At 41.2% G+C, this 17,083-nt stretch overlaps 1 protein-coding gene across 1 annotated transcript in view; it reads left to right on the top strand.

Moving 5' to 3' along the window:
• The window catches only part of GLYATL3 (glycine-N-acyltransferase like 3), a 21,793-nt gene extending 5,309 nt beyond the window's left edge, over window positions 1-16,484 (top strand). The window contains exons 3-6 of the mRNA XM_004696568.2: window positions 4,355-4,462; window positions 5,250-5,376; window positions 11,515-11,641; window positions 14,886-16,484. Of these exons, the coding sequence (XP_004696625.1) occupies window positions 4,355-4,462; window positions 5,250-5,376; window positions 11,515-11,641; window positions 14,886-15,312 (789 nt within the window). The 3' untranslated portion in view covers window positions 15,313-16,484. The remainder of the gene's footprint in view (window positions 1-4,354; window positions 4,463-5,249; window positions 5,377-11,514; window positions 11,642-14,885) is intronic.
• Window positions 16,485-17,083: the final 599 nt, after the last annotated feature.

Raw genomic sequence — 17,083 nt, 5'->3', positions numbered from 1 at the left:
GAACCCTTGATAAGTTATAGATTATTATTCCCATATCTTACATCATCTTCCATTGACCCTCACGCACTTTTCCATTATTCATCCCCCTGGGAGGGGATTCTAGATTTATCCTTGTGATCGATTCCCCCTTTCTCCCCCCACCATCCTCTAATCCTGCTGGAATCTCTACTCTCATTGTTGGCCCTGAGGGGTTTATCTATCCTGGATTCCCTGTATTGCGTGCTCTTGTCTGTAGCAGTGTGCATGTGCTGGTCTAATCCGATTTGTAAGGTAGAACTGAAGTAATGATATTGGGGGAAAGGAAGCACCAAAGAACTAGAGGAAAGTTGTTGTTTCATCGGTGCTATACTGAACTCTGACTGATTCATCTCTTCCCTGTGACCCCTCTGTGAGGAGATGTCCAATTGTCTACAGATCGGCATTAAGTCTCCACACCATGCCTCCACTCCCTCCAATTCATCTTGGGCATGTTTTTGTTCTGGGTCTTAGATGTCTGATACCTAATCCCATTGACACCTCATGATTACACAGGTTGATGTACTTCTTCCATGTGGGCTTGGTTGCTTCTCAGCTAGATGGCTGCTTGTTTATCTTCAAGCTTCTAAGACCCCAGACACTCTATCTTTTGAAAGCTGGGCACCATCAGCTTTCTTCACCACAGTTGCTTATGCACCCATTTTGCCTTCAATGATCATGTCGGGAAGGTAAGCATCACAGAATGCCAGATTGTTAGAACAAAGTGTTCTTGTGTTAAGGGAGTACTTGAGTCGAGGCCCAATGTCCATCTGCAACCTTAATTTTTAACATGTAGATACGAGTACATAGTTCTATTCCCCTCTCACTATATAAATATATTTACATATGTGCATGCCTGTATTTAGGCCTCTATAGATGTCCTTAGCCTCCTGGCGCTTTTTCATCTCCAAATTATTTATCCCACCTATCTTATCTAGATAGACACGCAGATACATTAATAAGTGTAGAAACCCAGCCAAGCTAACTAAAACAACGAAGGAAGTCAAAACCAACAAAACAATAACAACAACAACCCCAAACAAAACAAAATAACAATAACAAAAAGAAAGCCACCAACAAAAATAGAAAAGCTTCTAAGTAGTTCAATGTCTGTTTGTGGGCTTTTATGAGTGTTTTCTAGTCGAGTCTGATGGGCTGCAAACACTCTGTCTCTAAAGTCTATTTTTGGTATTCCCCAGGGGTTTCATCACCCTGCTCCCCCTGCTGCTCTGCTGCATGCCCTCAGTGCCTCACCCCAGCATGATGGGGCCAGACCTGCACTATTCCCGCACTGTGTCTCCAGTGCTGTCCTCCACAGGGACATGGTTCAGTGCGGGATGCTGTGTCCTGTGGTGGGGCCGGCCCTAAGGTCCTCCCCGTGCAATGTCTGCTCTGAGCAGGAACATCATCCTTGGGGCTTGGTGGGCCAGGATGTCCTCTCCTCCCCCTCCTTCCCTTTTCATTTGTCCCATGTGTTCTAATCCGACATGCCCCCCTCCCAAGCTGTAGCCCCAGTGTTGTCCTCTGAAGTACATTCTTCTGGGGGGGTGGGGGGTGGCCACATAGTTGGTGTTGGGGAGGCCCCACAGACCTTCTATTGATTCCGTGGTACATGCCAGTATGCTATATTCAAGTCTTGGCCCATCGGGTTGACACCTGGTCTCTCTCTCCCTCTCCTGTGGAGATATAAACAATACCCTCCCCTTGGATGGGTTCTTGGAGGGCTGAATTTCTTGAGCAAAAAGACAGTCCTAGGACTGTAATTTAACTTGCAGATCACCTAAGAGATATACAATGAATCAGAATATCTGAAGACAGAGGTCAGGGCTTTTCATTTGTAAGACCCTCCCTGGGAAGTCCCTTAGTCCGCTCAAATCTGAACAACAGCCATCTGGAGAAAGCCCTCTAGTATGACAAAGGGTCCTGATTAAATCTTGCCCTGATGATTGTTTTTAAATTGTACATGATGCCCAAAGTCTGAGTATTAATTTGGAATCATACGGCTAAAAAAGGATTGATCAAGAGATAAAAATGATAAATATATAGTTTGGTCATGTACGTATAACACATACCGGCAAATGAACACTAAATAATTATGCTATTTGGTGAATTTTCACAGAGCAAATACCTGTTGAAAGCACACAGCTTCAGGCATTACCCTTCCCGCATCGCAGCCCCAAGCTCCCTTCCAATCATTGCCTCGCCCCTTCCCCAAAGGTAGCTACCATCTTCACTTTTAAAATCCCAATTGAGTTTTCCTTGCTTATGAATGAAATATTCATTGAAACATGAAGTAAGTATCCATTTGTATCTAGCTTCTTGGCCTGGGCATTCTGTCTGTGTTGTGCTGTGTCCTCCAGTTGGTTCCTGCTCAAAGCAACCTGATAAGACAGAGTTTCCGAGGTTTCCCAGCCCTATAGGATTTTGTAGGCTGTCTTTCATGTCAAGGGGTGGCTGGTGAGCTCAAACCATAGAACTTTTGGCTAACAGTCGAGTGCTTTAGTCATTGTACCACCAGCTCTCCGCTTACCTCTCAGCATGGCAATTTATTCATTCTCATTGCTGTTTGCAATTAATTGTATGGCTAACCCACAGTTTATTGATCCAGTCTACTATGGGTGGGCATTTGGGTTGTTTCCAATCAAACTTTGACCTACATACAGCTCTCCTCAGCACCACCACACTATCTCCAACCTCGATAAGCCCTCATATCACATATGATAAGATGGATGTTTTAGGACAAATGTATTTTCTTCTTTGCATGGAAAAATGGGAAAGGTCACAGAAGAGAATATTAATACCACTCTGTATTGTTTTACTCCCAAATGATTAACTGTAACTCAATGTTGAAGGAGGGTTGTTATCAAGATAATACAGGGAATTTCAAAAACAGTTGAGCATGAAAATGATCTCTGGAACTTCTTAAAGATAATGTTCATATCAGATTCTGATTCAGTATTTATTGCTTACATATATGTGCCAAGCACACTGATCGTTAATTCTTTCTGTTTGGTGCCTCTCTCTATTGTACTGTACAAATGTAAATGTTTAGAACATATTTCCATAGGATTTCATATACTTAGTGTCAGTTTCAGATGCACTGATGAAATAAGACAGAAGTTTGTATGTGTGCATATTGTACATGAGGATTAGTTTAAAAGTATTGCGACAAAAAATCAGATGCTTTATTAAACAAAGATATCAAAATGTGGAGTTATATTTTTCTCAACATAGCCTCCATTTAGGTCTATATACTTTTGAAGGTGGTGTTTCAATTTTTCTAACCCGTCCCTGAATAAGTCTAGGCTCTTTGATTTATACCATGTCAAAACAGGAGTTACGGCATCCTTGAGAGACTCAAAGGAATTCCTTTTAAATGCTCTTTGCATTTTGAGGCATAGAAACAAATAAAGCTGAAAAGGCAAGATCAACACTGTAGAGTGGGTGGGGTAAGTTTCCCCAATTAAACCCTCATAGGACAGCCTTTGTTAACCTTGAAGACTGAGCAGGTGCGTCGTCGTGATGAAAATGAAATCCTTGCTACAAGTTTTCTGGCCTTTTTCTCAACAATAGGTTTTTCAATTTTCTTAAAACGTATCCTTGATTGTTCTGCTTCCTTGTAGAGAATAAATCAAGATCACCCTTTTGAAATCCCACCAAATAGTTGCCACTATCTTCAAAGGAAACCGCTCTGCCTTCAATTGACTAGCCCGGCAGATCCCTGGGAAGTAGTTATGTTTGGGGCCTTTTCTTTCTTTTCTAAAAATAGTTTTATTGGCATATACTTCCTATATCACACAACTTAATCATTCAATCATATTAAGCAGATTTGTACAATTATCACCACAATCAATTTCAGAATATTTTCTCATACTCGTTGTTTTTCATACTCATTCTCATACTCCCCTTTTCCCTCCCCTGCCATGTCCCTAGGCAACTATCATTCCAGTTACGGTCTCTAAAGGTCTACTTATCCTAGATTCCATACACAGAACATCATACAAAAGACAAACAGGAAGCAAACACACAAATGAGAAACAACAAGGACTAAACTGGTTTCAGTTTTAATATTTCCTGCTTTCTTTTCAACTGGTCTTCCTATCTCTCTTTCTAATGTTGAAGGCACCCGATTGAAACTAAGACATGGATCACAGACATGGTTAACCACTTCTTGTTTAGAATAAGTATATCAGGAGAGTGCTTTTCACTTGCCCTCTGTGTGTGCACACATTTCCACCACATGGACACATGGCACCTAAGAGCCCAAAGTGGAGAGGGTAAGCCATAAGGGAAACAATTGTCAGTTGGATTCACTTGCCTCTCTGGGTTGTCTGCTCAGGTTTATGGAGCAGTGATGAACATAAATCGTGGAAATCCTTTTCAGAAGGAAGTAGTGTTGGATTCATGGCCAGACTTCAAAGCTGTTGTCACCCGGCGGCAGAGAGAGGTACAGTTTGAAAGGCAAAATAATAATAATAAAGAGTTGACATCAACTGGTGAAAAAAGAGTAGCCCTACCATGCTGCCTATGTCACAGTTCTACCTGGAATAGCTCAGGAGCCCCAAACATAAGGAACACCCTAGAGCTGAAAGAGTTTTCATCAAGTGTGTTTAACAAAGTGCCAGAGGCACGAAGTAGCACACATGTCTGACTTTCACAGACAATTTCATTTGGTCCCTTGGTCATGTGGGGGAAAAGAATGGAGACAGCACCCACCTTGTTCTGCTGCTGAGAACAAAGAGAGGGTCCAGGGAGCAGGACTGTGCTCTCTTGGCTACAAAAGGGAAGCTCTGAGGGTCTCTCCTAAGTGGATCCCATGAGCCAAACTTTTTTGTAAATTTTCTAAATGTACGAATTATAGGCAGAGTAGTCAACCTCAGCAAAGGTCAGAATAAAGCTCACCAGTCCTCCCTAATGTAAGTCAGCACTGGGACTCTACCAGTCAGGGTGGGTGAGAAAGATGAGGCTATCTGTCCCAGGAGGATTGACAGCCTTGAATGCCCACATGGGCAGCTGCAATCTGCCCTCTAGTGCCACTGTGAGTTGGAATCAACTCAGTGGTGGTAAGTTTGGTTTTGATGATCTTCCTGGAAGAATGAATAGATCCAAAGTCCCAATTATTTTCTTCCCCACTGCAGTATGCTAGTCACATACTCACTTAGCCATCTAATTTGTATCAGTGAGGGCCATCCTGGAGGTATACTTCAGGTTTTCCATTATGTCCTCTGTCCTAGGCTGAGACAGATGACTTGGACCATTATACGAATGCCTATGCTGTGTTCTACAAGGATGCTCAGGCTTACAGACAGCTATTGGAAGAACGTGATGTTATCAACTGGGACCAGATTTTTCAAATACAAGGTAAGGTCAATTGCAAGATACTGATACACTATGGAGTTGTTTTTCACTCCTTTCTCTCTATGTCTGACAAATAAATAGATTACATACACACACACACTTAAAGGTGCTTCAAAATATTCATAGACAAAATGAATGAAAGACTAATGCAAAATTTCCACCAGTTTTTGAAACCGCCGTGATATATGCAGGAAACAATACAAGAAGTTTCAGAGGGGCACGGCAACAGACTGAGGGATGCTGAGTGTTCCCCTAAATGCAATAAGGATCATATTCTACTGTCAGTAGAATCTTTAGCTTGAAGGGTAAAATGTTTATCATTTATATCGCCTAGCATTGGTTCAGGAGTAATCAGTCCACCAGTATAAACAGAAATGCATGAGGCACAAGTCAGAACAAACTCAGCATGAGTCAAAGGAGGTTCAATCCTATGGATTCGTGGGAAGGAGGAAAGGAAAATTGTTAAAACAAAGGCTTGAGCGATCCACTCCAGAACCTGAGTGATTTAGGGGGACTTGGTTGAATCTTTAGAATTGTTTAACAAAATTAAAAATTAAAAAAAGACCTTTAGAGGCTAAAGATTGGATTCTAAGCTTAAGTTTGATTGCCTAGCAGCAAGCTCAGTTGAGCACGGAGCACTGGTAATCTCTCAGGGATGAAATCTGGAGGGGGGAGACCCAGGAGAGATGTCTAAGAGTCAAATTGTCTCTGTCTCTTAATAGGATAGCTTTCTCTGTGTTTGCTTGTCAGGGGTGTCTGGGTTTGTCAGTTGTATAATCCCTGGGCTGGTTGGAAGCAGCTTTGAATTAAGAAACAAATCCGACTAAGTAAGGAGAGACTTTCTTAAAGATTATTACAAAGGGGAATAGGGGATTCTAATAACAGGCAAGGGGACTGCTGCTATAGGGAAAACACTCTGACACTTGATCAGCAAATGCCTCCTGTGTTCGGCACAAAGGTTTTTCTTATATTGGCACACGAGTAGAAAGACCTGGGTGTGGAGAAGCCGAATGAAAGGGTGATGTGATCAGAAAACGTTTGGCACTGAAGACATTTTCAGATGGGCCTCCTAATGAGATGCTGTGTGCTGAGTGAGGGTGGGCAATATTCAAGGACCTGGGGGAATAAAGAACCTAAGCCAAAGCTCAATTAATAAGTGTCTTGTATCAATTGATCAGTGAGCACAAGAATTTCAGGTAAGTATGAAGCAAAAGATGGGAAGTTGAAAGGCTTAACAAGGAGTCCTTTATGAATTTTATTTAAGTTATATGGAGAAGGGTGTTCTTTAGAGGAAGAACTTTTTTGGAAGTCCGAAGGTAAGGGGATTTCTTTAATTATCATTGTGTTCCAGGATCATAAGGTGCAGGTAAAAGCAATTGTTTCCAGTGGTCTTTTGTCAGACAAGGTCCTCACCTCAAGATTATGGTATCAGCTGCTTCGTGGGAAAATTGAAAATGTGTTGCATAGTCAGGTCGACACTGGTTCCCTCAGGCGAGGCAGAAGGTAGGGATTATTGCTTCTCTTTAGGTCTTGATTACTCTGGTTCTCTTCATTCCTTCATCCCTACCCACTGCTATCCTGAAAGCCTTAAACCCACAGCTATTGAGTCCATCCCAACTCACAGAGACCCCATAGAGTTTTTCCAAGACTGGGAATCTTCCCAGGAGCAGTTATAGCCTCATCTTTCCCACCTGCGGCACCCAACGTACAGCCTGCTGTGCCACCAGCCCCATAGAAATCACAACCGTTACACCACAAAGGAACTCATGTCAGAATATCCACTCTTCTCCATTCTGCAGTGTCTTTTCAAGGTAGGAATCAGCAGAAAAGTAAATAAACAAATAAAACAATTGTAAAGAAAACAAACACTTAGTTCTTCAAGTGTGAGTAGGAGGATTTATTCAGAAGGGGGAAAAGGGAGGGAGTACATTTGAATGCAGGTAGACCCCAAGTCACATAAGTGAGAACTGATGATTCAGACACACACACAAAAGCATCAAGCCAGAACAGATACAGTCTAAAGAACAAATAATTTATATAACCACCCTTCGTCTCTGGTTGGAATCATAAGAAGGATTGTTTAGGGGGTACCCCAAATGAGCTTCTATTGGATAATTGGTTACTGAGTGATTTGAGAGCCTGATTTAGTTACAGTAGTTAACTTCAGAGACTTATGCCAAAGATTTTCAATAGAAGTTATGTATCCTTCTGGAGATATTAAAAAAAAAAGCCGAGAAAACCCAACATGAGTTGATGTTAAACAACTATAACAGATGTTTCAAGGATTTATGTCTAGGATCTCACTTTCCAGAAACCATGTATTATAACAAAAGTCATTTAAGTTATATGGAAAAGTTTAGATAAGGTTGACTTATCTTCCAAGATTTTTGCATATTTATAGACTGTCATTACACAAAAAGGGAGCCATGGTGGTGTAGTGAGTTCTAAGTTGAGCTGTTAACCACAAAGTCATCGGTTCAAATCCACCGGCTGCTCCACAAGAGAAAAATGAGGTCTGCTCCCTAACGGATACGTTCTTCCTTGTCCTGTAGGGTTGCTATGAGTCAGAATCAATTTGATGGCAGTGGGTTTGAGTTTGCCGTTACACAAAAGACTCTAATGTCAAAATCCCTTCCTTGTATTATATGAGGTGGAGGGTTCAGAAAGAGGGGCTTAAAAATTGTAGGAAATGTAAATGAAAGATAATGGAAGTGTCTCCCACCTTTTTGAAGCCTCTTCATACTTCTTTTATATCCAGACTTGACTGCAGAGAGAAATGCTACAGCTACTAGTAATTAAAGAGTCAAATGGAAGGTGCCTGCGAGCGTAGCTAGGTAAATAAATCAAGTGTCTTGGGTTGGCATGTAGAAAGATAAATTTCATTGAGCAAACTCTGAATCCAATTCAACCATTGAATCCTGGGCAAAAGGCTTCACAAATGTCTCCTTTATAGGATTGATAAAGTTTCACTTTATCGTTATCTGGGCAAGCTTTTGGTATTCCAATACAATGATCTCCTAAATTGAATTAGAGAAGGTATCTTAGGCCAGAAAACCTAAATAAAATGTCTACTATATGACTATTCCAATGAATATATGTTTACAAGAATATGTGCTCATATGTATGCACATACAGATTCTCTGAATATCTAGCACGAAGAAAGCCAGTGAGCTTATTATTCACTAATAATCCATTCCCCATGTAATTACAGGTAATTAAAAAGCATAACAAAGGAAAACGAGGAAGTGATTACCATGAAAATTAGGAGAGTGGTTATTTTTAGGAGAGGATGGAATTGTGATGGGGGTTAAATATAAGGTTATTAGTAAATTTGCATTTCTTAGATTTGGAAGATGTTTTAAGATGTAATACTTTGACATCACATTTGTTTCATGCAACTTTTTGTCTATACTACAGAGCCAGGGGTAACTATGTGGTTTAAAATCAGAAAATGCATGCGTCGGAACTGTATGCTTTCACCATACCTATTCGATCTGTATGCAGAGCACATGATCAGAGAAGCTGGGCTATATGAAGAAGAATGCAGCATCAGGATGAGAGGACGGTTTATTAAGAGACTATGATTTGCAGAGGATGCAACCCTGCTTGCTGAAAGTGAAGAAGACTTGAAGTACTTGCTGATGAAGGTCAAGGATTTCAGCCTTCAACGTGGATTACAATTCGATAAAAAGGAACCCAAAATCTTCTCCACTAGACCAGGGCAGCCTCATGATAAACAGAAAACTTGGAAGCTCTCAAGATTACATCTTGCTTGAATCCACAAACAATGCTCACAGAGGCAGCAGTCAAGAAAGTAACAGGCATATTGACTCAGGTTAATTTGCTACTGATGATCTCCTTAAAGTGTTTTAAAGCAAGGGTGTCGCTTTGAGGTGTGCCTGACCCAAGCCATGGGATCTTTCAATCACCTCATAGCCAGGTGAAAGTTGGACATTGAATAAGGAAGACAAAAGCAAAATTAATGGATTTAAATGATGGTGCTGGCAAAGAATGTTGAAAGTACCACAGACTGACAGAAGGACAAACAACTTTGTCTTGGAAGAAGTACAACCAGAATGCTCTTGGAAGCAAGGACGTCAACACTTGTCTCACTTACTTTGGGCACGTACAAGGAGAGACCAGTCCATGGAAAAAGCATATCATTCTCGGTAAGGCAGAAGAGCAGCAAAAGTGAGGAAGCCTCTGGACAAGAGGATTAGCCCGGTGGTTGAGACATGGGCTCAAATGTGAAGAGGACAGACAGGCTCGAACTTTCATTCTGTCGGGCATAGGGTCTGCAGGAGTCAGAACCAACTGACGGGCCCTTAACAGCACAGTAACCACATGTTATGTTGTACTATGAAAAGGTTTTTAAGGGAACTGTAAGCTGGCTTTGGGGGTGGGGAGGTGGAGGGTGGGAATGGGTACCACTCTAGTTCAAAGGAAAGAAATTCTGCTTGGGCTGTCTTCCATCCTTGGGGTTGGAGTTGCCTTCTTTCCTCACAGGTGCTGGTTGTTAGGGGCCATCAAGTCCGTTCTCACTCATAGTAGCCTGGTGTGCAACAGAAGGAAACACTTGCCCAGGCCTGCACCAGTCTTATGATTCGTCTCCTGTTTGAGCCCATTAGATGCAATTCAAGGTCATAATAAGGAATTCAAGCCACACCAATCATTTTAATAGAATTAAATTTGTATCAATTAAATAATCAATACTTGTTGAAGACCTGCTCGCCTTTTCTAAGGCTTAATTCCTAGAAGCAGGTGCCAAAGCTCATGGATCAGACCATGTTCAACATTCTTCCCGTTCATGTATATCTCATGAGACATATTTTTATTGGAGGAATGGACTTACCAGAAGGGAGGAAGCAGGACTGTAGATGAGAAGGAAGTGGGAAATTCAGTGTCTTAAGAACTTCAGTCATCAGAGCACAAACTAGAAAGGATGGAGCTGGTAACCTTTTGGACCGACAGAACAAAGGTGCTCACTTACGTGACTGTAAATTCTATTTACAACAAAGGCCATGCCACCTTCTTTTGTTCTATTGTGAAGCACATGCCCAGCACAGTGCTGTACACAAAACAGGTAATATATAAAAATGAATAATCTGTTATCAAATGCAAAATTCCACTGCTGCTGAACAGTTCGGCTGCACAGTAACCCTGTAGAGCAGATCAGAACTGCCCCGTGGAGCTTCCAAGGCTACAAAGTTCTGTGGAAACAGACTGCCACGGTTCCCACAGAAAGGCTGGTGGGCCTGAACCGCTGACCTTTTGGTGAGCATCCGGCATTTTAACCAACCAGAGCGCTTTCATAGATGATAGCTATAATAAATGGGATCTAGGTGAGTTTCAATTCAAAATCAGTCTCACCAACAATAGATTTTAATTCTTTTATTTTCTCTGAAGCTAAGTGAGGTCGCCTCAGGTTAATATTTGGATTGGATAGACTTTATCTAATGGATATTTGACAATTGGATGAAAGAGTCTTTAAATTTGGAGTGCCGCCCTGTCAAACAAATCTTATACCTTTGATCTGTCTCGTTGCACAGTGTATCGTAGACTTTTAGAGCTAGGAAACACCGTCCCATACTCAGAGGAACTTACCGTCAGCCTGAGGGTCAAATAAATCAAAATCTCTATAGGAAAGCCCAGATCCCCAAGGGATCATTTCACCAGAAATTTCCATAGAAGATCACACTATTTAATCACAATGAGCAGCACAGTGGGAATTCGAAAATCTTACACAAAACTTGAAAACCACGCTCAAAGTCACTGATGGATCTAAATGGTTAAGCACGCAGCTGCTACCCCAAAGGTTGGTTGATTGAGTCCACCTAGCAGCTCTAAAGAAGAAAGACCTGACGATCTGCTTCCAGAAAAATCAGTCGAGAAACCCCGACAGAGCAATTCTACTCTGTACACGTGGCTGCTGCAAATCGGAATGGGCTCAAAGCCGCCCAGCAGCAACGGCAACACATTTGTATGTGTAGGTCGGTGGTTACAATGGTTAGCACACGACCAGGAGGCACAGTGGTAAGTGGGTGGTGGTGCTAATACTAAGTATAGCAATAGTGCAGCAATCCCCCCCACCTTCTTTTCAATTAAAATGCTCACATTTTTCTTTCTTTTTTCTAAATCCAGGGCTACACAGTGACTTATATGATGTTTCCAAAGCTGTGGCAGATTCCAAGTTTTTGGATATAAAGCTAACGTCCTTCCGGGCAGTTCGTTTTTCTCCTGTTTCAACTCTGCCAGACATCAGTTCCTTGTAAGTAAATCAGTTTTCTGTGTTTGGGGCAGTGTTATTGTGATAGAAGTATAGTAACTGAAATTCTTAGTATCAGTGAGGAATATTTAGGCACCTTGGGGTTAGGCCATCATGGCTAGATTATATGTGTGTGTATATGTTTACTATCTTTCCACTCCTACGTGGCTGACTACTCATAACTTCTTTCATAGTTACAAATGAAGTTGGAAATCCCATAATGTCATATGCCACTACTAAACAAAGATCAGATTAATCCAATAATAGAATTGATGAAAGTTTATTTCATTTGAAAATCAGGTAAAATTTTGATTAGAAAGCCAAAAATGTTCTAGAAAGAACTTCCAGGGTTTTATATCCCATCTTGTGGATAACATCATGGAAACGGGCAGAATCATGTGTTAACTTAGTTACAATTGACTCTGAAACACAGCTTCTAGTATAACATTGGTGTTTCTGTTTCTTGAAACTGACTACATGTAAATAATCCTTCAAAAGATTCCAGTGCCTAAGATTGAATGATCTTTCCTAATATATCTACTTCTAGACAACTGTTTAATGTAAAGACGACTTTCAGAACTCAGTTGGATCAATGTCTAAGGTTCAAATGAACAGCTCAGGGTAAGGACCTAGGTGGATCACCACCTTTTTAGAACCCCGCAATGTGCATTCCATAAGAATTGAAACACTGTTTCTCAGCGCACACACACAAATAATTCCTATGCATTCTCCTCCCTCGATGCTTCCATCATCTGAGCTATAGGTTGTTTTCACTGAGTTTATTATTTTGGGGAGAGGGATTCATAACTGATTTAGCTTCCATTCTTCTGTGCTAATCACAAAATGTTTTAACTTTATAATCCATCTAATCAGTACCACAAGCCTAGAATGACTATTCTCTTTGTATAAACTCAGATGAAGAAACATACCATGAGTAAAATGTAGAACCAGAAAATAATCCCAGAAGTCTGATTCCAGAATCTAAGCCTTCAAACGTTTATTATCTTACACCTGCATTCTTCTTTCTTATCTTGGGAAACCTGCTCTTTTACTAGTTACAGTCACATTAGCTTAGCCTTTATCTATTTCTTCTCAAAAGTTTAAGACCTACCTTACATGTTGTGTGTGTACGTGTGTGTATGTGTGTGAATCAAATAAGAAATTTGAACATACCTACCTTAATGAATGTTTTCTTCCTTTCAAGAGGTGTCTGTTTTCTTGTGCTTTAACCTAAATACTACAAATGGTTAGCTTTGCCAAACAGAAATTTATTCTCTCTATATATAGAAGGCTCAAAAAAAAAAAAAAAAACCCTCTCTGCCATCGAGATAGAATGACCCCTCTGGATGTGCAATACTGTAAGTCCATGGAAGTAGAATGTCCATCTTTCTTCCATGGAGAGGCGGTGGTCTCAAACTGCAGCCCAACACGATGCTCTGACTCCAGGGTGCTGGCTGTAGCTGAAGGCCTGTCTCTCTGCTGGCTCATTGTCTCTTCAGTTTCTGTTTCCTGATTAGTGGTCCTCTACATGTGGCTTGGCATCTACTATAATTTATCTCTGCCTGCTTAATCGTATCCCTTTATATTTGATAAGAGATTGATTCAAAATATATCCTACATTAACCTTGTGTCATTAACACAATAATGACATTGACAAAATAATATCCCAAATGGGATATTATCCACAGACATAGAAGTTAGGATGTATAATTTATATTTTTTGGTGATAACAATTCAATCCACAATGGGGGATGTTATGGATTGAAGAAATTGTTGAGCAAAATAAGGGAAAACCTTGGGAATAATGAGCACTTTAGATCACAGGAGAGCAACTTGACTTTATTTTTAATTATTAAAATTTTTAAATACATGTAAAAAATGAGAATACTAAAATGATTCGTCCATCAATACATGGCTACAAGACTATCAACTCTTTCCATTTCTTGCATTATTCTGAAGAAAATATCTCAAACATTACATTATATTAAATATTTTAGTATGAGTCTCTAAAGCAGCGGTTCTCAACTTGTCACAATCCCTTTGGGGGTCGAACAACCCTTTTACAGGGGTCACCTGATTCATAACAGTAGCAAAATTACAGTTATGAAGTAGGAACGAAAATAATTTTATGATTGGGGTGGGGTCACCACAACATGAGGAACTATATTAAAGGGTCACGGCATTAGAAAGATCGAGAACCACTACTCTAAAGGATAATTAAACTAAGAGTAATAATAACAATAACTTAAATAACAAATTAGTGTTCATACATTTCCCTAATTGTCACAGTTTTTGAAAGATAGTTTGTTTTGAACCAGGATCTAAATAAGGCCCATGCTTTGCAGTTGGTGAGAGCCTCTAGCTGTCCTTTGGTCCTATCTCACTCACACTCACTCACTCTCTATCGGGGTCATTCCAACCCATAGTGATACTATAGGACACGTTACAACTGCCCCTGGGGGTTTCTGAGAGTGTACATTTTTACAGGAATTGATAATCTCTTCGTTTTCACAAGGAGTAGCTGGTGGTTTTGAACTGCTGACCTTGTGGGTAGAAGCCCAACGTGCAACCACTAGCCATGGGTTTATGTAATACCTTTTTATTCTTAAAGAAACTGGAGTTTTTTGTTTCCTAGAGTTTCCCACAGTCTGTTTACCCATCATATCTCTGACATGTCATTTAAAAATGTCCTCTGTCCTCAGTCAGACCTTTTGAAAATCAGGTTTTGACTTGACAATCTTGTTGGCATAAGAAGATAGATCATTTGTCTTCAATCAACACTTAGGTCATTACCCAAACTTGTGGACTCTTTTCGTTTCCAAAACTTGCCCTTCAGACAGAAGGTTAGAGCCTGGAATGTACCTGCTCCTGAAACAGTTTCGCAGTGCCATTTCTGCCTAAGGCTTATTTGCCTTGGCTTTAAAGTTCAATTTCAAAAATCAAATCAAGGATCCTCTTAAGGCAATACTTACATGTATTTTCTTACTCTGACTTAGTGGTTAGGTAGCTCGGTGACCTTGCATTGGCCAGAGCCCACTGCATGCCTGAAATGTGAACGAGAACCGCAGAACCACTAGTAAAACAAACAAAGACTCACACTCTAAGAGCACAGCAGTCTCTTTAACAGTCAAAAGGTGTTGGTTAGCATGATTTCTTGGGAGAGGTCTCTGGGGGAATCTGTGAAAAGAGAAGCTGTTTGCAGTGCATCCCTAGCTCATCGTGCTTCCCCTGTGGTCTTCCCTTCTAGGATGGGGTCTTCTCCACGACTGACCTCCTTGAGCGTTGCTGATGCTGACTTACTCAACCAGACTTGGTCGCGGGGCGGCAATGTACAGTGTCTCCGATACCTCGCTAACCTCATCTCCTGCTTCCCCAGTGTGTGTGTCCGTGATGAGAGGGGGAGCCCCGTCTCCTGGTCGATCACGGACCAGTTTGCCACCATGTGCCATGGCTATACCCTGCCAGAACATCGCAGGAAAGGGTACAGCCGGCTGGTGGCCCTCACTCTGGCCAGGAAGCTGCAAAGCCGGGGGTTCCCCTCGCAGGGCAATGTCCTCGATGGCAACACCTCATCGATAGGTCTCCTGGAGAGTGTCCATGCTGAGTTTTTGCCTTGTCGCTTTCGTAGACTGATTCTCACCCCTGCCGCTTTCTCTGCCCAGGCTGGCCTCTAGCCCAGAGAAACTCCTGGGATGTATGTACTTTCCCTGAACACATATCCGCATCTTAGCCGGCAGTATGGGGAGAATTAAAAATGGGATCTGGTGAATCGAAGGTTATTGGTTAGAGGAAACATGCAAGATGAGCTCGGAGAAGCCTTTAATGCCCAGGTGTCTGTGCTAAGTCACTATAAGGGTCAGGAATCACGGTGGCTGAGAAAAGAAGGTGGTTCTTACTTTGGGATCCACTCCAGGAAAAAAATAAAAGGATTTTAAAGCTAGCTTTTCTCAGCTCGGTGGCAGACATGTCACAAGAGAGCAAATGATTTGAATAGGAGCATTTGGCCATTGCTCTCTTATTACTGCTTGATCTCTGTATAGACCAGCTCCTCACTGCCATGATCCTCCAGCTGCCTAGTACTGTATTTCTCCAATCTCCGTTCTTAACTCTGGTGACCCAAGTTCTCTACAGAATGCCCTGTGTTTCCCCTTTACTGCCTCTCTGCTGTGTCTGTAGCTCCAGCCTGTACTTCTTCTTTTACAGTAATGAAGGGTTCACAGCCATGATTCTCCTATCTAATGTACACCACAGCACAGCCCTTGGTGGAGAGGGTGCAACATAGATGGCTGACACCCACTCCCAGAGTTCCTGATTCTGTAGGACTAGGACCGAGCCTGAAGATTTGCATGGTTAGCAAATCCCCAGCACATGCTGATTCCCGTGTCTGGTAACCAGGATTTGAGAGCCGCTGCTCTATTACCACAGGCGGAGGAAGGGAACCTGGGTGTAACCAGATGATGGCAGCATAGGGCATCCAAGTAGGCCTTCCCAATCACAACTCCAGTCCCCTCATTTAAAATCCACATTTTAGGAGAAACAACGCTATCCCTGTAGTTACAAGCGCACTTGGGAATACATACTATATACATACAAATGTTCCTTTCCTATTTTCTCTAAAGACACTTATATACTAATAGAATTGAGATAATACAAACCTTTAATCCTCATTATATATGAACAATTTGAGAACCAGGGAAAATAAGTGACTTATTCTAGATCATCTAAGTAATCCATTTCAGAGGCTGAACCATAACTTTGTGATTTTTGGTTACTTCTCTATGGCTCTTTTCACTAAAACATGCTGTTTTAGGGTTTCTTCTTGGTAAAATAAAATTTCATTCTATTATTTTGCCATTCTTTGCTTTTGTTTTAATGGGTTCCAATCATTTGCGCATGTCTGTCCATCAAGGATAGTAAAGGAAGAGATGGATATCATAGTTATGTTTATTCCTGTCCTGTAAAAGTAGGCACGGGTACAGTGGCTGGTTTTGTCTAGTTCAGGTCAAGCTGATTTAAGTCATATAGAAAACACTCATTTCTTAGATCAAAAAGAGTATGAAAATATGAGGGTAAAATATGAGGGTAAAATCCAAGTGACGAGTGTTTATTGTGACAAAAGGAAACTGTTTGAACAAGAGCACCATCTTATTAGAACTTAAGAAGCCTTGGGAGGGAATTTATGCTGAGGTCATCCTGTGGTTACCTGGAAACATATCTGTGGCACTAGAGGGAGCCTCCACCCAGTCACCACAGTCCATAAACCTCTAGGGAGAACGTGGTCTAGTTTTTGTCCCAGGGATGCTCATTATCGTGAGCATTGATTAAGCATGGCTTATTCCTGCTTGATACATAACACATTATTGTTAGAGCCTCATTTCTTCTTAATAATAATAAGACACCTCTTATTTAAAGTTTAACTATAGGATTCATGTATGCCAAACACTA

The sequence above is a fragment of the Echinops telfairi genome, unplaced genomic scaffold (assembly GCF_000313985.2).
Source record: "Echinops telfairi isolate 266 unplaced genomic scaffold, ASM31398v2 ScPeMD7_3533;HRSCAF=4204_1, whole genome shotgun sequence".
NCBI lineage: Eukaryota > Metazoa > Chordata > Mammalia > Afrosoricida > Tenrecidae > Echinops > Echinops telfairi.
This window is presented reverse-complemented; position numbering and strand designations above follow the sequence as displayed.